The 25,253-nt window shown below is 46.7% G+C and overlaps 1 protein-coding gene across 1 annotated transcript in view; it reads right to left on the bottom strand.

Moving 5' to 3' along the window:
- The window catches only part of RGS3 (regulator of G-protein signaling 3), a 121,896-nt gene that overhangs the window by 92,873 nt on the left and 3,770 nt on the right, over positions 1 to 25,253 (bottom strand). The window contains exons 2-8 of the mRNA XM_012641189.1: positions 15,869 to 15,919; positions 13,031 to 13,089; positions 11,871 to 11,965; positions 10,780 to 10,848; positions 3,067 to 3,127; positions 1,810 to 1,906; positions 1,153 to 1,208 (exon numbers count right to left, since the gene is read on the bottom strand). Of these exons, the coding sequence (XP_012496643.1) occupies positions 1,153 to 1,208; positions 1,810 to 1,906; positions 3,067 to 3,127; positions 10,780 to 10,848; positions 11,871 to 11,965; positions 13,031 to 13,089; positions 15,869 to 15,919 (488 nt within the window). The remainder of the gene's footprint in view (positions 1 to 1,152; positions 1,209 to 1,809; positions 1,907 to 3,066; positions 3,128 to 10,779; positions 10,849 to 11,870; positions 11,966 to 13,030; positions 13,090 to 15,868; positions 15,920 to 25,253) is intronic.

Raw genomic sequence — 25,253 nt, 5'->3', positions numbered from 1 at the left:
GACGGTTGAATGCTGTCGAATGCGGTAGTGACTGGACACGTGTGCAAGGCAAACTGAAATTCATTAAAGTAAATGAAAGTTCACATGCAGAGCCTCAGGCACGCCAGCCACATTTCAAGTGCCCCGTAGTCAAAGGCAGCAGGTGGCTACCAGGCTGGACAGGGCCGCTCTAGACTGTGCGCTCAGTGAGGGCAGGACCCTGGACTCGTTCGCAGCTATATCCCAGCACAGGGCCTGGCCCACACAGGTGGAAATACATAATGAATGATAAATGACGAATGAATTGAGTCAACGAAAGTGAAAATGTTTTGTAAATTATAATATACCTCTATGTAAGAGACTATTATGAAATATATATCCTCCCAACGAGGTCACGAGCAGGAGGCAGTGTGGCACAGTGCACCTAAGAGGCAGCTAGACTCCCTCGGAGCCCGTCTCCACCACTTGCTGGCTGTGTGGCCACAGAGAGTCTCTGAAATGTCTCTGACCCTTATGTTCTAAGGTTCAGAGATGGGAAGCTAAGATGGGAAAGTAACAACTACCTCAGAGGCGGCAGTGAGGATTAGACAACAACAGCACCTGGTACAGAGGGGCTGATCAGCAGCTGGGAGTTTGTTTTTCCCTCTCTCTGTTGTTAGAGAAAACCATGGGGCACTTGCCATGCCCTGCAGAGAGACAGAATGAATTTTGGAGAATTCTCCCAAAACGCCATGTGAAGAAGGCACCATCAAAGCACTAACGAGTAAGAACCCACCCGTCTCAGGTTCAGAATCACAGTTGCCCCCAGTACCAAGTGGGCCTGAGAAGGTGATTCAGCCATAGTGCCAGGGGAAGCAGGGGATAGAGGGGGCCTGTGGGAAGGGGAGAACTTGGCTTCTAGAGGCCAAAAGTCAGTAAGATCCAGACCCTTCCATTTCCAGGGTTGGGGGCCTGGCTTTCTCCCCACCCCTGCCGCCATCATGGATAACCTGAGAAAAGCATTTATTTCCTATAATATGCCTTTGGAAAGTCAAGAATTAATCCCTTCTGAACGCACAACTTGCTGAGTTTCAAGCACCAAATGCTGACCTCTTTAGGGGTTTCCTGGGCCAAGGGACTGACAAGGAGCAGATTAGAGCTCCTGGAGTAATGCCCAGGCTCGTCCCCACCTACCTTGAGTTTCTCCCCATTCTCGGTGTCCCCACCTCCTGGCATTCTCAGCAGCGGGTCTAGAAGGTGACAGAGCAGACTCAGAAAGCTTCTGCTGGCATATAAGGGCCCATTCCACAGACCACCCAGAAGTCAACATCAGGCAGGAGGCCCCGTGGCTGCCTGGGTCCTTCCTGGCCTCCAGGATGTGGGGATGCCCGAGGGTCGAGCCAGGCAGGGGCTCAGGAGCCAGGGCGGCATGTGGGAAAGGCAGAACCGAAGTCCTGAGCCTCGATGCTCATGGCAGGGCCTAAATGCCCTGTCTGCAGAGGCGGGAACCCCAAGATCAGCAAGGCAGCCCAGAGGGGACTCCCTGAGACACTGGAGCTGGGAAGGAGCCACTGGGGAAGCACCTGAAGCCCAGCCCTCCATGAACAAGGGCTGAGGGGAGCTGAACTATGTGGGGTCAGGCCATAACCCTCTCCCAGGAAAGCCCAGTCAAACAAATAAAGGTGGCTGTCTGCAGCCTGCATTCTAACAGGTGCTCATGAGAAGCCCCTGCACCCTGCAGCCCGACAGCAGCCTGGAGTGGCAGGGGTCACCAAACACAGGGCCTGATGCCACCACGCAGGAAGGGAGGGAACGGGGAGGTCTTGGGAAAGGAAGCTGAAAGGGATGTACATGCATCTCTCAGTGGCCGCAGTCGCCGCCTGGCCACCTTCAGGTGCTTGGTCCGGCCCAGGTCCTCCCCCAGAAGGTAGTACCAGCCACTGATCTCCTGTCACGAGAGAAGGAATGACATGCTCAGAAAGGAGACATAGGGCACAGGTCAGAGAGCCACCAACCACCCTCAAAAAGTAGCAGGTGGACACCCTCCCTCGGGAGAGACAGACACTCAAGCCTCCTCGCCCCAAGGCTGCTACACCCGCTACACCTGCACCTCCAGGAAGCCTCCCCTGAGGCTCCAGGCAGAGCTGGCTCTGCCCTCTGCCACTCCCCACGGCTTCTTATCCCTAGAGAACAACCATCTACTTGCCTGCCTGCCTTCCCCACTAGGCTGTGCACAGGCTCTCTGATGTGCCTAGCACTGTGCTGACATACAGTAGGAGCCAAATAAATGTTTGTTGAGAGAACAGAGGGGAGGGAGTGGAAGAGGGATGGAGAAGCCAAAAAGTGGGCATCCTGAGGCTCCTGAGCAGTCTCCAGGGGACACAGCTTTTCCCAGGGGAATGAAGCCGAGGCTGTGGACAAGAGATCATGGAGACCCATGTGCAGGATAAAGGGTCCTCACATCTGCCCCAGACTGCACTTCTAGACTTGAAGCTGGTGGCAGGGCCACACGGTGGGCCGCCAGGACATTTCCAGGGACGTGTGAAAAGAGTGGCTCCCTCCCCTGCTCACCATCTTCCAGTTTGGGGGTGCAGTGCAGAGTAGAGATGGATAAGGGACTGGTGACCCAGAGGCAGGGGTCTCTAGCTCCCAGAGTCCTCACCAGCCTAAAGGAAAGCTCCATAGAGGATGGTGCTGCTCGCTGCTTCCTTGCTAGACCCAGAAATATCAGACCTGGTAGATACATCAAGAGCTCTCTGGAGTGGGCCCCAAGAAGCACCTGGCCCTCCTCTTCCAGGGCAGGCCCAGGAGTGCTCTGGGCCCCAAGGGACCTGCCAGTGTCCTTAACAGCAGACCCCAGACTCAGAACTTCCTGGGAGGACTTGGGGCTGCCTAACAACTGCTCTCTTGCAAGACAAACCAAAAAGGGGACCCAAACCCTCAGCTAGGCAGGTAACACAGTGCTGCTACTCAGGCCACTGGGCACCTGCCTCAGTGGGGCACCATCTCATAGACAGAAGCCTCACCCCAGGGCTTCCACACAAAGCCTGCCTGTACCAGCCCTGGCCCAGGTGGGATGACCCTGCTAGAAGCTTCCCTAGGACCCACCTTGTCCGGAGTCAGAAGGGACTTCACCCCAAAGCTCATGCAGCCAATGAGTCCACCCTGTCTGGGAGATCAACAGAGGTCTGAGTCAGCACTTTTTGTTGGGCTATATCGGGAGGTTGATTATCAAACATCATATAGGTTTGCCTGATGCACTGCAATTTACAAAGCATTTTTATGTGCATTGTCTTGTTTGATTCTTCTGACTTTGTGAGGTGTGGTACAGAGGAGTTACCATCTCCATTTTACAGAGGAAAAACTGGAGGCCCAGAGTTGGTTCCCCCACAAGGTCACAGGACTAGTTAGCAGTCAGGATGGGGGCCTGGGGAGGACTCAGGCCTCCCAGGCCTTGGTGCACACTCCTCCACAGACCTCAGAAGCTCAGAACTACTTCGTGGGTTTTAGCTGCTCTCGTGCTGGGTAGATCTGAAGAGCAGGTCCCCACGGGGAATCTCAGCTTCCCCATCAGTTGGTGGTGCTCAGTGGGGGAGAAATGTTATGGGACCTCAAGCTCAAGAAGCTTTGTGTCAGGCGCAGGCAGGACCTGGGCAGTTCTTAGATGGCTCCAGATCAAGGTGCAAACCAACCTGACACACAAAGTCACTGTGACCAATCTGACCTGGCTGCCAGCGGGGCAGGTAGGCATGAACCAGGGTCAGGCCTCACCAGGAATGCAGACTACAGTGAGGACTGGGTTTAAACTGGCTGAGAGGAATTCAGAGTTTCTGGAGAATGTCCACTGTTGAGCCTCAACATCCAGCAGTCAGGGACTGACAAATGCTTGGCGGCTTTTAATAGTGATGGCATAGATTGATATTTATAAAATGCAAAAAATAATCTTGCCATTGTTAGAGAAAAGGAAGTTTACAAAGCTGGAGTTTAAAAATGAGAAAGACGCCCACAAAAATACTAATAGTGGATGTATCTGATAGGTGGGATTATTAAGGATTTTTGGTTTCTTCTTTGGGTTTTCACTATTTTCAGATTTTTACAGGGACCAAGCACTAATTTTGTAATCAGGGGGATAAAACCCAGTATCAATGTACTTTTAAGTGCCACACCCAGCCCTAGCCTAACACTAAAGCTTTGTCTATTTTTTTTTCCTGTTCTCCTCTCCCTTATCACATCCCCAACTTAGACTCCTTCATAGGTTGGTTTGATAACTGTCAATCAAGAAACATCATGGATATTTAGACTGCAGCATAACCCTGGTGGTTGACTTCAATATCTGAAGGACCCACGTGGATGAGAGAATTGGCAAGTCCTGTAGGAGGCACAATATCAAAGCCAAAGACGGAAGGGGCTGCAGGGTGGGTAGTGAACTCCCTGGAGGTGGGCCTCCCAGGGACCTGCTCTAAGGGGGCCTGTGCTAGGGCAGTGGTTCTAACCAGGAGTGCGCCACAGAACCAGAGTTCTTGAACAGCCTGTCTGAGATCCATGCTCCAAGGTGCGGTCCAGGCATGGGAGCCTGGAAAAAGCTCTCCAGGGGACCCTGCAGGGTGCCCACCAATGCCTGCCCCAGTCAAAGACCAGTGGTCTAGAGGGCTCTACAAATACATACTGTTTGGATTCTCCCGGAAGGGTGGCAGCTTACCACCTGACAGTCCTAAGCAAAACAAAACCAGCTTCTCAAAGGCAGCCAAGCTGAGTGAGGGGTGAGGATGCAGAATGCTGGGGGCTTGTTCTCAAATCTGGCCCACCTGCCTGCAAATCCATGCTCTGACTCACGTCCGCGGGGCTGAGGCCTCTACGTACGTCTGGCTGTCTCTCAACAGCTGCTCTCATTCTACCACTCCTCCTGCTCCCATTTCCTCAGCCTTGGCTCCATCTGCCCCCCTCTCCCTTGCCCGTCTCATGCAAGGCCATGTTAATCTATTCAAAAAGGACAGTGCAGTCACCCCAATAAAGCGACCCTTCCACACGTACCTCCCTGGCCCACTGCCGAAACCAAGTCTCCTTCCTCTTGGGAAGTGGCCAAGTCAGCACTAACAGGAGGCAGTTGTAGTGACCACCATAAGGAGAAGATACTAACCTGAGCTGCCATTCCAGAAAAGCTTTGTGAAGATTTTGCCAAAGTCCTCATACTGACTTAATTTTGTCAACACATTCAGCTGGTATCTAGGTGCCCACACTGCCTTGCTGTACACTTTTCTTTTAACTGGGTATGGCTGAAACTTTCTAAACATTCAGGCCGATGCATTAGCTTGGCTGCCTCTCCCTGCTCTTCAATAAGTGGAATTGTCATTCCTTGGTGCTTAGAGAATGTTAAATGGTTAATAGCCTCCCTTGAGCTTTGCTTCCTGCTAAGGGGCCTCCAATGATTTCATGATAATTCAGGCACAGTAAATTGTCACAATTAATGTCCATAAGCAGGAACCTCTAAGTGTTCTTCAATTAGCTATTTCTTAAGCCTGCTTTTGAAAAACCTTTGGAGGAAGAAAGATTTCTTTTACAAGCAACTTGAGTATATGGCAATATAGCAGTCAGTTTATAAACTTAGGAACAAGTGCTCACCCTCCAGGGTGACTGCCTGCAATTTCACTAGGCGCAATGTCTTCCAGAACCAAGTCTTGGTTACTTCTGACTGCCAAGGCCTGAGCTCTGGGCTTGGTGCACCCAGTGAAGGCTTGACAAATGGATAAATCCATCATGCCTATGGTTGGCAGGCACTGGGCAAGGAGCCACAGTGTTAAGGAAACAAAACAAACATGCAGGAATTTAAATAGCAGTTCAAGAGAGCAATACAGGGGATGTCACAAGACAGGGTGAGACTGACAGATGAACAGTGCAGGCAACGAATTCTGAAGGCTTGGGGGTGCAAGAGGTAGTTCAGGGCTGAGATGCTTCAAGAAGGCCTAATGTCTTGAGCCAGAAAGAATGAGAGGAAGAGCATTTTGGGCAGAGGGAACAGCCAGTGCAAAGGCTCAGTGGTAACTTCATGCAGCACACATGGAGAATAGTACTCAGTTTACTTTTGAGCCTAGGGTGGTAGACTCATTGCAAGATGAAAAAATGCATTACTCTTGAGGAAGTGTACTTTAATTCTCTCTCAGGGGCCTTATAGCATTACACCATTTAATCTTAATTTATTTTTAATTTGGTGGCTTAAATTGAACACTTATTTTCCATTCACTTTTTTCCTTAAGCTCGGTATCCATCACTGGTCACAAGCTTTCAGACATTAGGCCACTGTACTTGGCACTGAGATCTTGTTTATAAAATGGATTAAAGGAGAGAGTACACTTACAGTGCCCAGGACAGTGCAGGGCACATAGCAAGCAGATCTTCTATAAACGTAGCTACTAATAACATAAAACATTATGTTCTTTAATTATTTATACATATATATATGCACTTTTTAACTTAGTACGTAACATTACAATTTTCTCCAAGACTGTTCTCTGGCTACAAATTCTGAAAATGCTATGATTGATACTAGAATCTTCAGTTTGGCTTTCACCATATCATCAAACAGAACTTTTAAATAGCTTAGTTCCATATTCAATGATATTGAGGAATTACTATTAATTTTTAAGTGGGAAAATGTCATCACAGTTATGTTTTTTTTAAGTCATCTTTGAGAAAGATATACTGATGAAAAGAGATGATGTCTGGGATTTGCTTTAAAATAAGTCAGTGGAGGAGAGAAAAGTAGGCAGGGCATAGATGGACTAAGATTGGCCAGATATCGATAATTCATGAAACTGGGCTATGGGTCTACGAGGCTTTCTTATATGATACTTCTACCTTTGCATTTATTTGAAAATGTCTATAACTAAAAAAAAACTCACGAACCTTGAAGCTGAAAGAAAGCTTAGAAATCACTGCATTTTACAGACAAGGAAACAGAGGCCCAGAGCAGGGAAGGGACCGACCCGTGACCTCACAGCAAGTCACAGCAAAGCCAAAACCTCCTGCTCTGAGGCCTGGTTCTCCTCAGCTCCCACCGTGATCACCACGATGAGCTGAAATCATCCAGCCCTTCCCCAGAACTTCTTTGCAGATTATCTTACGTCTCTAATACAAGTTTACAGCCATCACTGGAAGGATCGTGAGAATTCATGACATAGATGCTTCCCTTTTATCATCTATAGGTCAAAATGTGACCACCGCACATTTGGCTGAATGATTTATAGAAAACTACACAATGAACGCTAAGAAAAGCAGCCCGAGGCCTGGAGAGGAGGCGTACTGACACATTAAAAGTATGGCTTTGGAGACATTTATAACCCACGTGAGGCAGTCAAGTGTGCTGTAATGCGGTTACAAGTACACAGGCTTGGTGCCAGACTGCCTGGATTTGCATCTTGTTTTCACTGCATGCTAGCTGTGTTACCTTGGGCAAGTTACTTAACCTCTCTGTGCCTGTTTCCTCATCTGTAAAAAAGCAACAATAATAATAATACCTACCTAATGTGGTGGTGCAAGTCTTAATTAGAAAATGCATGGCATGTGCTTACATTAATGTCTACATTTAGTAAGTGCTTAATAAATATGAGCTGTTGTAAAACCTCAAGCAAGTTCAAGGCTTAGTCTTCCTAAGCCTCAGTTTTCTGTTCTCTGAAGAGAGGGACAATAATAACTCCTACCTCTCAGGGTTATTATGAGGATAAAATGAGATAATGTATGTAAAGTGCTTGGCACAGAGAAGAGTTCAGTAAATGTTGGTTTCCTTCCTTCCGTAATTGTCTTTCATGTTGATAAGTTGAAAGTCCGTCCTTCAGAGAAGCACAATTTGATTTGAGAGTGTTCAGCAGAGCCGAAGTTTCCTGCAATCGCTCTGTCTGCCCCCTCCAACTCAGAGGCCTTCTCGCTCAGAACGGATCGATACAGGGGAGGGTCCACGGAGAGCACACAGAGGCTGCGCCTGCCCCGCAGTGCTGACAGCTTGGCAGGGCCCTGTCCTCTGCAGGCAGGCCGGTCTGAGCCTGCCCTGTCCCTCTTGAGCTTTGGGCTGGGACTGGGACCGTGAGTTTGGCTGTGCTTTGTTTAATAAGGAATCTCACTTTCCCAAAATAGGCAACAAGTGAACACACTGCCCCGTCACGCTGACTCACTTTCCCCGGCCTCGCTTTCTTTCCTGAAAGCCGTGATCCACACGACCGGCTCCTGCTCCAGCAGCTCTGCCCCTTCAGTGTGTTCTCGAGGAAGGGAGATCACGGTGGAACACGTGGCTCCTCCCAAGGCTTGGGGTCTGCTTCCATCCAGTTGGCTTGCCGGATGTCCGCCACCTTTCTGACACTCCTCTGCTGTCTCCTTCAGGGCTTTCCCTTCATTTGCCTGTCCCTTCGAAGATAGGATTCTGACCCTTGGTCCCTGATACTCAGTGCTGTTCCTGGGTGGTCTCACCTGCTTAGAATGTCAGCCACTGCCGTCATGGTCATGGCTCCCAGTCTCTGCCACTGGCACAAACCCCTCTCCCTCTGAGCTCCAGGTTGGTAAGAGCAAGCCCTCCTACACAGCACTCACCTGGCTGCTCTCCAGGCACCTGTATGCCAAGCTGCATGCCAAGCTGATTCACCTTCCCCTCCAGTACATCGTCTTAGCTGGGGACACCGCCAGCCACCCAGGAGTTACCCTTGACTTCTCCCACTGCTCTCACGGCCAAATCACTGCTAAGTACTATTGATTTAATCTCCTAAAGATGGCCGTAGTCTGCTTCCCTATTCTCTATCCCCAAAGCCTCTCTCTTACTCCAACTTTCCAAAGACCTGCCAAAGTGATAGATCCAGAATGTGCATCTGTTATTCCTGGCTCAACACCCTTCAGTATCTCCCAGTGGCCAAACAGATTCTTGAACATCAAAGTGGCTGCATAGGGCATGAACTTGTTTAAATGTGGATTCCTCAGCCTGGCCCATGAAGATTTAGATTTAATCAATCTGATGTGGCACTTGGGGACCTGTGTTTCTCACAAGCATCCCAGGTGGATTCTGATGCATATTCAGGATTAGGAACCAATGTCCCTTAGGAGAAAGCCCACTTCAAAGAGAACCTACAGGATCATCTGATTTGGCTTATGCCAAACCCTTCATCTAATTTCTAGCCAGTCCCTACTTTGAACTTGACCCTCCAGCAACACCAGTGAGTTTGCAGATCCCTCCTCACCCCATCCCTGCTCCGCGCTGCCCTCTCTACTCTACTGGCTCTTTCTTCTGTCCCTTTGCTTGTGCACCCATAAGGCAGTACAGTGTCGAGAGTAAGAACTCTGGGGTCCAACTGCCTGGGTTCCCATCCTAGCTCTACTGTTCACTGGCTGTGTGACCTTGGTCAAGTTCCTAGCCTTTCTTAGCTTCAGTTTTCTCTTCTGAAAACTTAGGACAAAACCACACTCTTCGTAGAGTTGTTGTAAGAATCAAATGAGATAATGCACTATTAACCCCTGGCTCAAGGTCAGCACCCAGTAAATGATTGCTCTTGTGATTAATGTGATATCCCCCATCTTGCTCACACCCCCAAGTCTCTATTGGTGATCCTCCTGAGAGCAGGACAGTCTCTGATGTCCCCAAGTCCTAGAATGTTGTTGCTACATTGGTACCTAGAAAATGGTAGCTTGATGGATGGATGAGGTCTATGACACCATGAGCACCACTCTATGATAAAAAGTAGACACTCTAACAAAAGAAAAATCCTGCATTTTGAAGGCTAAATAAGGCCCACCTTTAAAAAGCACACTAGCTAATGAAATGTAGGGTACTAAAAAACATCAACCCAAAAATATTTCCCAGGTCTAAGAGGGTAAGTTGTGCTGATTTTAAGCTACCATATAGTTCTGATTGCTCAACAAATGTTACTGGCCACAGGGTCTCCCAGATCCCTTAGGCTGCACCAGCTAAATAAGCCACTGCTGTTCACAGTGGGCCATGGCAGTCGATGGCTCTCATTTAGCAGCCAATTCTGAGGCTCACCTACCCAACACCCACCCGCTGCTCTGTACTAACAGCCATCACCAATGACCACATCTGCCCTCCTATGCCATGCACTGCCTGCAAGATCAGCCTGTTTGGATTCTCCTACACAAAACCTCTGCTCCCCCTAAACTGGCCTCCTCACAGCAGCCTGAGCCCACGACGCATATTCCTACCTCTTTGCCTTTGCTCGTGCTGTGCTCTGTCTGAAATCCCTTTCCAACCTGCTCTCCTTGTCTTATTCTTAATCTCTGCCCAAGTTCAAAATCCCACTTTTTCCATGAAGCCCTCCTTGATCATCTCAGCCCACAGTGAACTCTCCCTCTTCCCACACTTAACTGTTCTTATTGCTCATTCCATTCCTAAAGGAACCAATATTTATTAAATGTCTATGTGCTAGGCACTAGGTACAGTGGTTACTAGGAGAGAAACAGGCCTATTTTTCATGGTGCTCAGAGTCCTGTGGAACTGAGTATGTGCACGTTGTTACTGTAATTTATCTCCATGTGCCTGGTGTCCCTGCCTGAACAGTCGGCACCTTGAAGGCAGAAGTCATAGGTAGGCTGGTTGGCATCCCCAGTGGCCCACACAGTGCCTTGTTGCTACGAAGAACTCAGCAAATGCTCATTGATAACACAGTCCTTGGCATCACCTGGAGTGATGGGGACTTAGGGGTGGCAGCCTCTCCAATGTAGTGCTGCCACTACCATTCATTTATCCAGCAAGTGCTAACTGAGGCCCTGCTGTATGCTGGCTGCCACCTGCTATCCTGGAACAGAGTCTCCCTCCAGCTCAGCAGTTCTCCTCACCTGGACTCTCTGGCCCTGTTCCACACAGTAACCAGAAGACGCTTCTGATCATCCTCCTCTTGGACAGGACTGCAAAGCAAATCAGACAATCAGAGTGTCAGCGGGGCTGAGCTCCAGCCCAGACCCATGGAGTCAGTCATAATTCCAAAAATTTAGAAATAACCTAAACAGCTGGGTAAATAGACTATGGTACAAATAGTATGAGAGATGGGTACTCACATGCATAAAAGAGCTTACACTACATTGTTAAGGACAAAAAGGAGGTTACAATACACTATTATAAAACAATTCCATTTTTATAAACATACATACACACAAACACACACACACACATACAGACACACACACCCACACAAGTTAAACTATCTGAAAAGAAATATGGGCAAGGCAGCTCTGTCTGTGAGTAGCAGGGCTACGGGTGTTTTTTATTTTCTTCTTTTCACTCATCTATATTTTCTGTTTTTCTATAATAAGCAAAATTGCCTTGTATGGTGAGAAAAAAACCAAAATATTACTATTAATTTTCACTAATAGGAAAATATAAAATGTCCATTACCTTCCCATTGGCCCCAGAGTTCAGACATAGGGAAAGAAATAATAATAATAACCATAGCAGCTGCCGGGTGCTGGGTTATAGGGTCCCATTTACAGCTCACAGTGCTCTGAGGCTGGTGCTATTATTAGCCCCATTTTACAAATAAGGAAGCCGAGGCTCAGAGAGGTTAGCAAGTTTAAATAAAAAGGGGGGCGGGGAGGCAAAACATCCTTCAGCTTGGAAAATTCCTTTTGCTAAAAGAGAAAGCCTGGCCCAAGGCACACTGGGAAGCTGCCTACTCTTTCCAGGGGCTGCCAGCCCCAGGCTGGGCATTTCAGTTGTGAGAGCCGGCCCAGCGATACCTTATCACTGCGGACCTCACTGCTAGGCCCGCTGCCAGGGATGCAAGGACACCAGTGCATGGGAAAACAAAGACATCCTTTAGAAGTCACTGTTTTTCTGCTTAGATCTAGTTCTAGATTTGGCAAACAGAGCTGTTTCCAGATAAGCACTCCTTCCCTCTCTTCTCTGGGGCCCGGCTGCACCAGACTCTTACAAGAAAAAGTGCTCATGGAAAGCTGGGTCTCTGCAGTCTGGAATGGTCTGCGTCTTCTGACGGCAGATTCGATTATCTTCAGGGATCAAAGACATCTTGAATTGGAGAAAAAAGTAAGCATTAGCTCATCTCAGGGCCATGTAATCACCTAAGCCCAGCAGCTGACCCTGCACATCTCCAAGTTAAAGGCCTCGTAGTCCCTCAAATCAGCCTCTGCAGAGAGCAAATGGAGCCCCTGTCAGATGCTGGAAAGGAACAAGGAGGCCAGGACCAGAGGCATTGCAGTCAGATGCCAGGACAGGGCCTCAGGGTGGGTGATACTAAAGAGGTGGCCATGGCCCAGCCAGAGATGGGATACAACTTTATCATCTCTGCTCTCCCTCTAAGCAGAGTGGTATCTCCGAAAGCAAAAGGCCTCCTCTCTTCTACGTTCCCAGCAGCTGCTGAGTGCTCCCTTCACAAGAGCTCCAGGTCAGCCTCCTGCTAAGCCCCCACATCCATGCTTTGGCCGCAGTGCTGCTCTTCCCCAGCCTCAGGAACCCGCCCCTGCTCCCAATCAAGTCCTTGCCCACGGGGGCCTCTGACCTGCCCAAGGATTTCAGGAGGAATGCTGAGGGGCGCACCAAGGCCTGCACCTTGCATCCCAGCTGCCACTCTCCAGGAGGCCTGGCTTTTGGCTCCTGCTGGAAGTAGATCCCTGCCCCCGCAGGACCTCTGGCTTCATGGCGAGGGCCTAACCCAGAAGGATTTTCCAGCCCTCAGGGACATTCCCTCTACTCTACTGTCCAAACGTGACCATCCCACCTCTAGTTTTTGGAGGAAAGGGGTGAAGATATTGCTTTTCACAAGAATGCTTGGGATTGTCTGTGGATATCAGTCATCCACGCACTCACTGTGCCCACCTATATGGATGACCAAGATCACCCTTAAGAGCCTGGCTCTTGCAGAAGGCCCAAGGGACCAAGCCAGGCTAAGGGAAGGGGTCTACCCTAGCACAGAGCCTCATCACTATATCTAATAAATGCCTGCTGACCAAATGAAGGAGATGGCAGCCACCATCTCATATGGCCCCAGGCCCACAGGTATGCTGGGATCTTGGAACTCAACCCAGTGACATGGCCCCTCAATATCCCCACCCCACCTCCAGCCCCATCATATACCTTCACATAGGGATCACAGGCGCCAGGCTCTTTGTTCATCAGGCCTTTGCCTTCTATGACTAAAAGAGAATGAAAATGTTGGGGTGGATGATGGGAATATATATACATGCACAAACGTAGACATATACACCCACATATATTAAGAGATCTGAAAAGAAAGGCATATCTGTGAGCAGTAGAGCTATGGCCCCTACGACCAGGCCCTTAATCTGCATAATGACCATTGACAACCATTGGATATTAACCACTGTCTGGTCTAGGCCATTCCCACCCTCTCTCATCCTCTGGCAGCACCCTCACCAAGGCATTACAGAGTGTGTTCGATTCCCAGAATCTTACAGCTGGAAGGGAACTTAAAATTTATTTGAGTCCAACCCCTCATTTAATGGAGAAAATGAGGCTGTGAGGGAAACCCAAAGACAGGAACTTGCCCCAAATCATGCAGCAGTGGGAATGACAGTTGGATTTAGAACTCATGTCTCTTGATTCCCAGTCCAGAGCTCCTCTTAACACATAAGACTGTCTTCTGGGAAGGAAGAGGCCAAGCTGGAGGACTTGCCATGTGCAGGAAGCACATGAGCTGTGCTGTAGCCGAGGGACAGTATAACACAGCAATCACAAGCTTGGGTTCCAGATGTGGACAGACCCAGTTGTACCACTTACTAACCACGAGAGCTAGAGAGAGTTGCTTTGCCTCTCTGAGACTGAATTTGCCATTTTTGATGGGTTAGTGATAACATGCATTTCACATGGCAGTTGGGCCAATTAAATGAGATAATGTGTAGAGTGCTTGACAAGTATTATAACTGCTAAACAAATGTTTGCCAAAGAAAAAAAACAATAAATAAAGGCAAAGGATAGGCGTGGGGTGGGTGCAGGTGTGGTCATGAAAGCAGGCATTGCCCATTTGCCTGAGGTCTGTAGAAATCAGACAACAGCCCCGAGAGAACTGAGCCTCTTTTCTATTTTCTTTTATGTTTGGTTTTGATTGAGCCCAAGGTTTGGCTCAGATAGAGCTCCCAGTAGTCTGAGGTGTGAGGCCTGGGGAGCCAAAGGAACAAGTGGGGATAGGCTGGAAGGGTTGAAGGGCCTGAGACTGGGGCAAAGCCAAAGCAAACTGTGCAGGACAAATGGAGTGGTGGAGGCCAAGATGCATTTTGCAAAAACTGTTTGCACAGCTGGAGTCAGGCCCTGGCAGGCAAAGAACACCCTTCTGTTGGTCCTTGGGAACTTCACCTTGGATCCCCCATGGCCAAGACCGGAGGACTCCAGGCGCCTGCTGCTCTACTCTGCCCGGTATCCTGGTTACTGTTCCTGTGTGCATCCCTCCCCTCGAGGGTGTTCTCGAGGGCAGGATCCAGGCCTGATGACCTCCTGGGTTTCTCTGGCCACCGGTGGCAGTGAGGCAGACCTGGCCCCTGTCCTGGCTGCATTCCCAGTATGGTGGAAAGGCCAGTCACAGGGAAGCACAGTGTAGTCAGGGCTGTGGTGAAGACACAAAGGAGGAAGCGACAAACCCAGCCCAGACAGGTGGGTCAGGGAGATGGGGAGGGGTGATTCCTGGAGCGGAAAAAAATAAGGCAAAATGAGCCTTCTTTCCTGACTCTTAATGATGATTAAGGCAGGTGTATTTCTTGCAAAATCAAAATGAAGGAGAGTTATTTTTCAAAAGGAGTTCAAAAAAGAAGGAAGATTATTCTAAACACATTGAATAGTGGTGCAAAGGCACTGAGGCATGGGCAAGCGGATGCATTCAAGGGGTACAAGTAGCTGGACAGAAAGTGGGTACAGGGCACCTTTCACAGTAAGAGCCAGGGAGGCTGGAGAGACAGGCAGGGCCTTTGGGGCTAAACAGAAGAGTGCAGGCAGTGGGGGCCATGACAGAAGCTCAGTAACTGTGTATGTGCAGATGGAAAGACAAACAAATGGATAAATGGATGGGTAAAGTACAAAATCCCCCTGTACTGTGCCCCAGTCATGCTGGAAAGCCCTTCAAATTCACCCTGCTCTCTCTGACCTCCATGCCTTCATACTTGCCACTCCCCCTGTATGAAGTTCCCCCACACCCCCTGTCTGTTCCTCCTTTAGGATGGAGTGTGGACATCACCCCGTTTGTCAAGTATTCCCTGGCATCCCATCAGCACCACCTAGATATGAGTAGGTGCTTCTCCATGGTGTCCCCGGCTAATGCTCAATCGTTATTTTCTACTTTATTTAACAAACACTTACACAGGGTATACTACATGCTCAGCACTGTTGTAAGCACATTACTAATATTAATTCAATCTTTGTAACAACCTGAAGATAGACACTATTACCACTATCCTTTGACATATGAGAAAACTGAGCTTGCTCAAGGTCACTCAGCAAGTAAACTATCAGAGCCAGGATTCAGATTCTAGTGGTCTGGCTACAAAGACTGTGATCTTACCGGTGACACTGCTGCCCATCAATGAATGAATAGATGAATGAATGAGGAAAGGGAAACAGAAGAAGAAAGGATGAATGGAAGAAGGAAGGAAGGCTAGCAAAGCTCTTCTGTGGCCCTATTCTGGGGGAGCCAAGGATGGTGTTGAGGTGCCTGAGGACAGCTCTAGCCTGCTGAAGAAAAAGGCCCACCGAGTGGACTCCAGACATACCAGGGGCAGGCCTAGGGCTGCATCTGTAGAAAGAGCCCCAAGAGAATACCCACATTTTTCAATGGACACATGGCAGGATGCTGTACGAACATGAGAAAAGAGGCTTTGGCGCATGGTGACACCACCCCCCGACCCTGGCTCCAGGCAGGAGGCTGAGTGGCCGCGCTTCCTTGGTGAGCCTGCACAAGGCCATACTCACTGTGGAGCAGCAGAACCCGGTCCCGGGCTTCAATGGACAGCTTCAGCTGACCTAAAGAAACGACAGAAACAAGCTCGCCTCAGCTTGCTGTTGGGTGAAAACTGGAGTATAGGTGACAGGAATGTTCTTTGTTCATGTGAAACCTTTCAAAGACTCCTGCAGCCTCTTGTTGGAAGACCTCAGAAGCCACCTGGCTCAGCCTTCTCGCCACCTCAGGAGTCCCTTCTCCAATGCCTCCAGCAGGGGTTCCCTCGCCCGGCCTATGCCCTCTGACACTGGGAACTCACTGCTGCACCAGGCAGCCCAGGTGGGTGCCAGGGGGCTCTCACTGTTGGGCAGCTGTCAAACATTGGTAATGATGTAGGAAGACAGGTACTTTCATACCCTGTGAGAGGACGTGTAAATGGAGGGTAATTGCCGGCAATATCTGCTGGAATTTAAGTATGTACATCCTTCAGCCTAGCAATCTTCATTCTAGATAACTATCATACACAAAAACTCATGTATGAGCCACAAAGGCTGACACTACAGCATTGTTTAAAATAAGGAGAAATCGGAAACACCTGAAAGGTCCATCAATACAGAAATAGTTAAATAAATCATCTTTAGCTGCACTATGGCATACTGTGGGCTTTTACGAAGAATGGGGAGTTCCATATGACCTGGCGTGGGAATACTGTTGAGAAAAGGTGTTAAAAGGAACAAGAAAACTTCAGAAGAGCAGGTATGGTACGTATCTCTGCATGTGTGTGTGTGTGTGTGTGTGTGTGTGTGTGTGTGTGTGTGTTCTGAAAGGATGCCAAATTAAAAACAGGGACCGCCTCTAGAGAAGAGCCTGGGAATTGGAGGGACGGTGGTCAAGAGGAATTTTAATCCATGCTATTGTTGTTATTTCAACAATACAAATATACCCATGCACTTAGAACTTCTGTAAGTAAAAAGAAAGGAAATAAAGAAAGAAGGAAAGAGGAGGAAAAAAGGAGGGGGAAGGGAGGAAGACAGAGGAAGGGAGAGAAGGAGAAACACAGCAAGGGAAGAGAAGAGTGAGGAGAGTGGGGTGGAGGAATGTGACGACAAGAGGAGGACCAAGCCTGGAAAGCAGGGGGGCACTGAGGCTTTTTCCCCTGGCTTTTCTTATTTTTATTTAAATAAAAGAAAAACAAAAAACAAAACTTTAGGTCATCCTCACAAGACACCCAATGGCCTCTAGCAGGGACAGACAAGAGAGAGGGCCTCACTCCTCTTCCTCATTGGTAGATATTTTTCTCTCAGTTCAATACACTCTCCCTGGAACCTCAAGATGCCACTGAACTCAACTCACCCATGGACAGGCAACAGGGACCCAAGGAGAGAGGGGCAGGGCACATCGACCAGAAAGCCCTTGCATTGCTCCGTCTACAATAGCCCTGTCTAGCAGTACCCCCTCTCTGCTTGGTCACTGCCAGTGGTGGGGAGCTTGCTTCCTGCAATGGGAGCCCTTTCTCTTTTAAAACAGCTCTGATTGTTCAATGCTCCATCTTTATTGAGCCAAAAGTGGCCTCCCAGTAACTTTCATTGACCAGCCCTGGTTCTGCATTCTCTGGGCTCTCTCCTCTAGACCTGAAGTCTTAAGTCCTTCAACCATTCGTCACAGCACAGTGACACGCCCCCTCATCATCCCGACTGTTCATCTCTGGATGTGCCCCATGAAACTGGAATGGTGGCTGGGGCTTGCACTTTGTTGCTGGCTAAAGGAAGGGTAGGTAGGGTTTAGAGAACAGAAAGGAGGAAAGTTTTGTGTCTCATAACTCTGCCTGAGTCCACCAACCACTGTGACCTGGCCATCACTTGACCCTCACACTTTGGGCTTTTAAGCTTCAGTGCAAAGCGATTCAGACTTCAGCAAACCCTGGCCCAGCCCTTCATCCTTCAGAAATCCCTGCTGCTCTCCTGCTTCCTGTCCAGGATGCAGATCTGAGAAGCCCAGGAACCCTGTCCCAGTGCCAGCCTTAACCGCCCTCCCGTCTCTCAGGGCCACAGTGCCATGCATGTGAGGTGGAGCTAATCATAGGGGTTATGGCACTCCCCCAGCTGCGATCAGATAACGCTGGAGTGTCAGGAGGTCCTTGGACGAAAGGTGCCATGAGAATCCACGTTATTATTATCTCAAGGTCTGAGCAATTACCTCATTAGGGCTCCCTAGCACTGAGAAACCTTATACAAAAACTGTGCCTGATCCAGTGTGGCGTGGGAGACGGAGGTTTGGAAGCAGACAAAGAAGGCCAGCAGTCATGGATGAGATCTCGAAGGCATCTATGTTTAACACCAAACATGTCCCCACTTCCCATGGGACTGCAGTTGGGCGCCAATGCTATCTTCAAAGCATGCTGGTGATGGGTACCAAGAGAGGCTACAAGAGTGTACCAGGGAGCAGGGTCCCAGAGCCAAAGGGAGAACAGACAGGGCCCCATATGGCAGGAAAATACTAGAAGAGAGTGGGCTTTAGAAACCTTGGAGGAGGCAACAAACCCAAATTCTGTGGGGCACAGGACTTTCTGACTCTCAGGACATAGTCAGGAAGAGACACACTCAGAAAATGAAGCAAGAAGATGGGGGCTACAGACCATTCTGGACTCAGGGGTCAACAAGAGTTTATCCCCGAGGGAGCCCATGCCATCCTGGATGTGCGGAGAATACATCTATGAGGGACTTGCCTGGCTAGCATGAAGCAGCAGTCATCCTAAAAACCCAATTCATCCCAAAAGCAACTGCCCATTTAAGAACTGTCCTGTGTTAAAAGTCACAGGAAAGGTGATAATATCAGGACAAATGTACAAAGGAGGTTGGGTCTGCACAGAGCCTAGTCAGCCACTGGCAATCACAGATTTTCCCTCCATTGGTGAGGACAGGCCTGTACTAAAGCCTTGTGTGCAGGAGGGAGGGAGGGAACCCAGCCAGGCACCCCCTGTCTCTGCCGTCCTCAGCTGCCCATCCACACAGCAGCCCTGAGCGCGGCTCAGAGAGGGTTATGCATGTTTACCAAGTTCACTGTCTGCCCTGGAAGGGAGAAATGCTAGGTTGCAGTGCTGTTGGGGACGGGGAGTCACACAGCTTTAGGGACACAACCCTGCAGAATTTCCAGTGTCTGTTGCGTGAAGAGGGAGCTTCTTAAGTTCCATTCTGAGAAGTGGCCCTGGCTTGTGATGGTGCCGCTAAAGGAGACCCAAAGAGCCAAAACGAAGGGGACTACTGCAGTGGCATAAAACCTGTGATGGGTCAATTCAACCGCCTTTGCCTGTCTCTCTGCTTCCTGTGAAACTTGATCTTAATGTGGTTTCCCAAGCCGTTTTCCCTTCCAAAAAGAGACTTCTCTGGTCAGTGTAAGTCTTCTAGTCTACTCAGCAATGCTATTTTTTGGCATAAACTATAATAATAAATTAGCATTCGGGTCTCCTGACGATTTAGATTCCTGTGGATCATTCACAAGGGATTCTAGATCCTTCCTGGGCAAGCCAGGAAAATAAAATTTTTGAATCCACCGCAGTCAGCATCTAACCTTGGCTGGACCATGACATCACCAAGGCCGGCAGTCCCATGGGGCCCAGACTCCAACATCCTACAGGCCTCGTGCACATTTCACCCTAGAGTTCAGGGCCACAGTGAACTACTAGGCTGGGCGCAAGCGTGGGGAGAAGAAAGCCAACACTTTTTGGATGTTTACTAGGTTCTCGGCACTTTACTATAGGTTTTTTACTTCTTTTCTTTATATCCCAATTTATAGGCAAGGAAACTGAAGATTAAGAGTTAAACACTTATAACCAAAAACACATGTACCCACATAAACATTTTGGGGAAAAAAAAGACTTTGCTATTGGCTTGGGGTGAAGCGTTACCCCAAAGCAACTGGAAAACTTGTATTTTCCCAAATAACTCAGCCTCTGTAAATCTTCAATTTGAATAATTCTGGTAGAAAATAAGTACTTACTATCCTCTCAATTACATGGTATTTCAGAAAAATATATTTTGGGACTATTCATCGTTTTACTTGAATCAAATCACATGAGCATACTGATTGTTTTTATTTCTCCAACGTTAAAATTGTGTCATTTATTTAAAAAAAAAAAAAAGAATTAAACAGGTCATCCAGGTCACACAGCCAGTAAGGGGCAGAGCCGGGTTTGCACCGAGGCAGTCCAGCCCCAGGGCCTCCACTCTTAGCCACTCGAGACCTGTGATGGGCTTAAAATCTGTCCACAAAGTCTTTGTTGCTCTTCCTTTCAAGAGGTGGAATCTAATTGCTCCCTTCAGATGTGGGCTTAGTGACTTGCTCTGAACCATAGAATATGGTGTAACTGACAATAGGTGACTTCCAAGATTAGGATATAAAAGGCACTATAAATTCCTTCTTTTTTTTGTTTGTTTGTTTTGTTTTTGTTTTTTTTTTTGAGACAGAGTCTCATTCTGTTGCCCTGGCTAGAATGAGTGCCGTGGCGTCACCCTAGCTCACAGCAACCTCAAACTCTTGGGCTCAAGCGATCCTCCTGCCTCAGCCTCCCAAGTAGCTGGGACTACAGGCATAAGCCACCATGCCCGGGTAATTTTTTCTATATATTTTTAGTTGTCTGATTAATTTTCTATTTTTTTTAGTAGAGACGGAGTCTCGCTCTTGCTCAGGCTGGTCTCGAACTTCTGAGCTCAAACAATCTTCCCGCCTCGGCCTCCCAGAGTGTTAGGATTACAGGCGTGAGCCACCGTGCCCGGCCTTCTTTTTTTTTTTAACAGCTGCATTGGGATATAATTCGCACATCATATAATTCACCATTTAAAGCATACAATTCATTGTCTTTTAGTATATTCACAGGATTGTACAACCAATCATCACTATCTAATTTTAGAACATTTGCACCCTCCCTTAAAAGAAACCCCATATTCATTAGCAGTCATACCCCATTCCCTTCTCCCCCTAATCCCCTGTCAACAATTTATCTACTTTTGGCCTCTAAGGACTTGCCTATTCTGGATGTTTTATGCAAATGAGATCATACAATGCATGGTCTTTTGTGACCAGCTTCTTTCATTTAGCATAACATTTTCAAAGTTCACCCATATTGTAGCATGAATCGATATTTCATTTCTTTATGTGGTCAAGTAATATTCCATTGTATGATTATTCCATGTTTTGTTTATCCATTCATCTGATGATGGATCTTTGGGTTGTTTCCACTTTTTAGCTATTATAAATAATGCTGCTATGAACACTTCTGTACAAGTTTTTGTATGGACATATGTTTTCATTATTCTTGGATATATACCTATGAGTGGAATTGCTGGGTCAAATGGTAACTCTATCTTTAACTGTTTGAGGAACTGTCAAACTCTTTTTCCAAAGTAGCTGCACCATTTACATTCCTGCCAGCAATGTACATGGGTTCCAATTTCTCCTCATCCTCTCCAACACTTGTGATTGTCTGTCTTTTTTATTATGGCCCTTCTAGTGTAATACTATCTCATTGTGGTTTTTTTTTTTTTTTTGAGACCGAGTCTCACTCTGTTGCCCTAAGTAAAATGCCATGGCAGCAGCCTAGCTCACAGCAGCCTCAAACTCCCGGGCTCAAGAGATCCTCCTGCCTCAGCCTCCCAAGTAGCTGGGACTACAGGCATGTGCCACCATGCCTGGCTATCTCATTGTGGTTTTGATTTGCATTTCCCTGATAACTAATGATGTTGAGCATCTTTTCACATGCTATTGGCCATTAGCATATCTTCTTTGGAGAAAATGTCTATTGAAATCCTTTGCCCATTTTTCAATGGGGTTATTTCTTGCTTTCACTTTTGTTATCACTTGCTCAGAGAGAAGCCAGCTGCCATATCATGAGGAAACTCCAACAGTCCTATGAAGAAGCCCATGTGATGAGAAACAACAGGTAGCAAGGAGCTGAGGCCTCCTGCTAAGAGCCGTGTGAATGAGCCATCTTGGAAAGGGACCCTCCAGTACCAGTAATACCTATTGAGATAAATATAGACCTGCAGGAAGGAAGGAAGGCAGGAAGAGAGAAGGGAGGGAGGAAGAGAGGAAAAAAAGAGAAAGACAAACAAAAGACAACTCAGAAAAATTAGAAAACATGTGTAGGGGACTTCCATTTCTGGGATGATAGACCCATTGAGGAAAACTGGAAAAGCTAGACAAAATATTTAAAAGCATCTTCTTAGAGATGTAAGAAGATAGAAAGGAACTACCAGGCAGGATCTTAGGGGATGGAGGGACTGTGGACGTAAGCCTAGTGTTTTTCTGAGCTAGTTTTCTCCTGGGGTGTTTTCAAATTCCAGAGGGTTGACTGAAGGGCTGAGAGCAGAGTCTCTGCCTGCCTCTCAGGGATAGGGGAAGGGAGTTAGAGCCCAGGGCCTGCCAGGAAGTAGGATTCTTCTGAACCTCTACCTTCTAGGTTGGGGCCCTAAAGGGTTGCTCCTAAGGAACAGGGTGGACTATAATCAGACACAGTTCCTCAAGGGACTGCAACTCAACTTCAAATACTCTCAATCCCTAACATTGAATTAAGATTAGTCCAGATTGCTAGTGACTCCAAGCACCTAACAAGCAAATAAAGATCTTTTTGAAGGATTATATCATCCTAGGTCTGCATTGAGAAGAAAAATAACAATTCTGTGCCAGCCCTTTGTAGTAGACACAGCACATTTAAAATGTAAAGATACAGAAGAGTTAAAGGAAAAAGGATGGAGAAAGATGTGCTAGGCAAATATTAACCAAAGAAGCCTGGGTAGCTATAATGTATTAATGTCAGGAAAAGTAGACTTCATCTCTACAAGAAATAAAGAGAAGACTTCATAACAATAAAAGAAGACTTTATAATAAAAATTCAAATTCACTAGAAGATAATACTTCTAAATTTGTATGTTTTTAATACAACTTCAAAACATATAAAGGAAAAACTGACAGAATTACAATGAGAAATAGTCAAGTTTACAATCATAGTAAGAATTTTAACACATGTGTATTGGTAACTGATAGAACAAACAGGAAAAAATCAACAAAGATACAGAATATTTGAACAACATAATTAGCAAACATGACCTAAAATTGACATATACAAAGAACACTGCACCCAACTGCTACAGAATTCAAGTACACACAGAACATTTATAAAAACTGACCATATGCTGGGCCATCAAGCAAATCACAATGAATTTCAAAAAACTGAAAAGATTGAGAGTATATTCTCTGACCAAAATGTAAAATAACTAATAAAAATATTACTAGAAAATTCCCAGTATTTGGAAATTAAGAAATGTACTTCTAAATAATCCATGGATTAAAGAAAAAATGACAATGAAAATTAGAAAAGATTTTGAACTGAATGATAAAGAAAAAAGCTACATATCCAATGTGAGTCTTCTGGATATTAGTAATGTTCAATTTTTGACTCTGGTAAAAGTTATAAAGGTATTTTCTTTGTGATAAATCACTGAACTGCATATCATTTTGGGGACACTTTTCTTTCTGTATGTGTGTGTATTTTGTAATAAAAAGAAAGTTTAAAAAGAACATATAAAGCAGAATTTGAAAAGAGGACAAAGGGCTATCAATGGGACAGAAACTTCAAGGACTTCCTGAAACCTCCCTGCAGATGGACTCCAAATGACAGAAAAGCCAATAAATGCTAAGGAGTCTGAGCAGCAAAGGATGAGCTCCTGAGAAACAGCTGGATGGGTTTCCCCAGCCAAGTCCAGGGAATCCCCCAGGCTCAGACCAGCAGGACTAGACACAAGGGCAGCCAGGGGCTGCTGTCAGGGATGTGTCAAAGGCCTCCAGTTCAGGGTCTGACCACACACTGCCCAACACACTGAGCAGCTGGCGGCATCTGTTCCCAAGCTTCATGCTCATTACAGAAGATGAATTATTTATCTCCGTGGCTTCTAAAGAGAGGCAGAGAAAGGAGTGGAACAGGCCCCCATTAACGCTGTGTTACCACAACAAACATGGAAAAAGAAAGAAAATGCCCAGCAAATCTATGGCATTCCCAAGTCTGCTCTGCCCTCAGAACCACATCTTCCCGATTTCCCTCTGGCAAATCAAAGATTCCAGGCACTCCTCTAGAATCTGCACTTAGAGCTGCTTCCTACAGCTTTCATCTCACAGGTTCACTGGGGTCTGACATTTCTAAAGAAAGGTGAGTTGTGTCACCCAATGTCCGCAGCTACCTGCGGCCCTCAGAACATGTCCAGCCTGCTCATCATCTCCTGGCTCAGACACTCTGGAGGAAAGGCAACCCTCCCCTGACCACTCATCACATCCAGGCTACCAGAGGCCCCAGGTAGGTTAATAATTTGGCTCATCAGGCAAGCTAATAAGTTGGTATCCCCTCAAGAAGATATTTTATATTTATCCAACATTTTTGTAAACTTGAATTTTTACTTTGTATATAGAAATTATGCCTAAAATTCACATGGAAGTTCAAGGAGCCCTGGACAGCCAAAATGATCTTGAAAAAGAAGAACAAAATTGAAGGATTTGCACTTCCCAAAAATTTCAAAACTTACTACAAAGCAACAGAAATCAAGACAGTGTGGTATTGGCATAATGATAGACAAATAGATCAATGGAATAGAATTGAGAATCCAGAAATAAACCCATGGTTCTTTGGTCAATTGATTTTCAACAAAGATACCAAGATCATCCAATGGTGACATAATAGTATTTTCAACAAATGGTGCTGGGACAACTGAATAGCCAAATGCATAGCAATGAAATTGGACCCTTATCTCATATCATATTTTTTAAAAACTGAAAGACCTAAATGTAAAAAATTACTGTATAAAACTCTTAGAAAAAAACAAATTTCTTAGTAACTGATAGAACCTTGGATTTGGCAAGGGATTCTGAGATGTAAAACCAAAAGTACAAGCAACAAAAGAAAAAATAAAGTGGACATGATCAAAATTAAAAATGTTTGGGGTTCAAAGAACACTATTAAGAAAATGGAAAAAAACACAGATTGAGAGAAAATATTTGCAAATCATATATCTGATAAAGGACTTGTTTCTAGAATATATAAAGAACTCTTACAACTCAATAATAAAAAGACAGCCCAATTTAAAAATGAGCAAAAGTTCTGAATAAATTTTTCTCCAAAGAAGATATACAAATAGTCAGTCAGCACATGAAAAATGTTCAACATCACTGGTTATCAGGAAAATGCAAATCAAAACCATAATGAGATACCACATCATTCTCCCAGAATGGCTAGAATTAAAAAGTCAGATCGTAATAAGGATTGGTGAGGATATGGAGAAATCAAAACCCTCGTATACTGCTGGTGGGAATGTAAAATGGTGCAGCCACTTTGGAAAAGAGTTTGGCACTTCCTTAAACTATTTTTTTTTTTTTTTT

The sequence above is a fragment of the Propithecus coquereli genome, unplaced genomic scaffold, assembly GCF_000956105.1.
Source record: "Propithecus coquereli isolate 6110/MARCELLA unplaced genomic scaffold, Pcoq_1.0 Scaffold163, whole genome shotgun sequence".
Lineage (NCBI taxonomy): Eukaryota > Metazoa > Chordata > Mammalia > Primates > Indriidae > Propithecus > Propithecus coquereli.
Note: the sequence above shows the minus strand (reverse complement) of the source record. Positions and strands in the feature narration are given on the sequence as shown.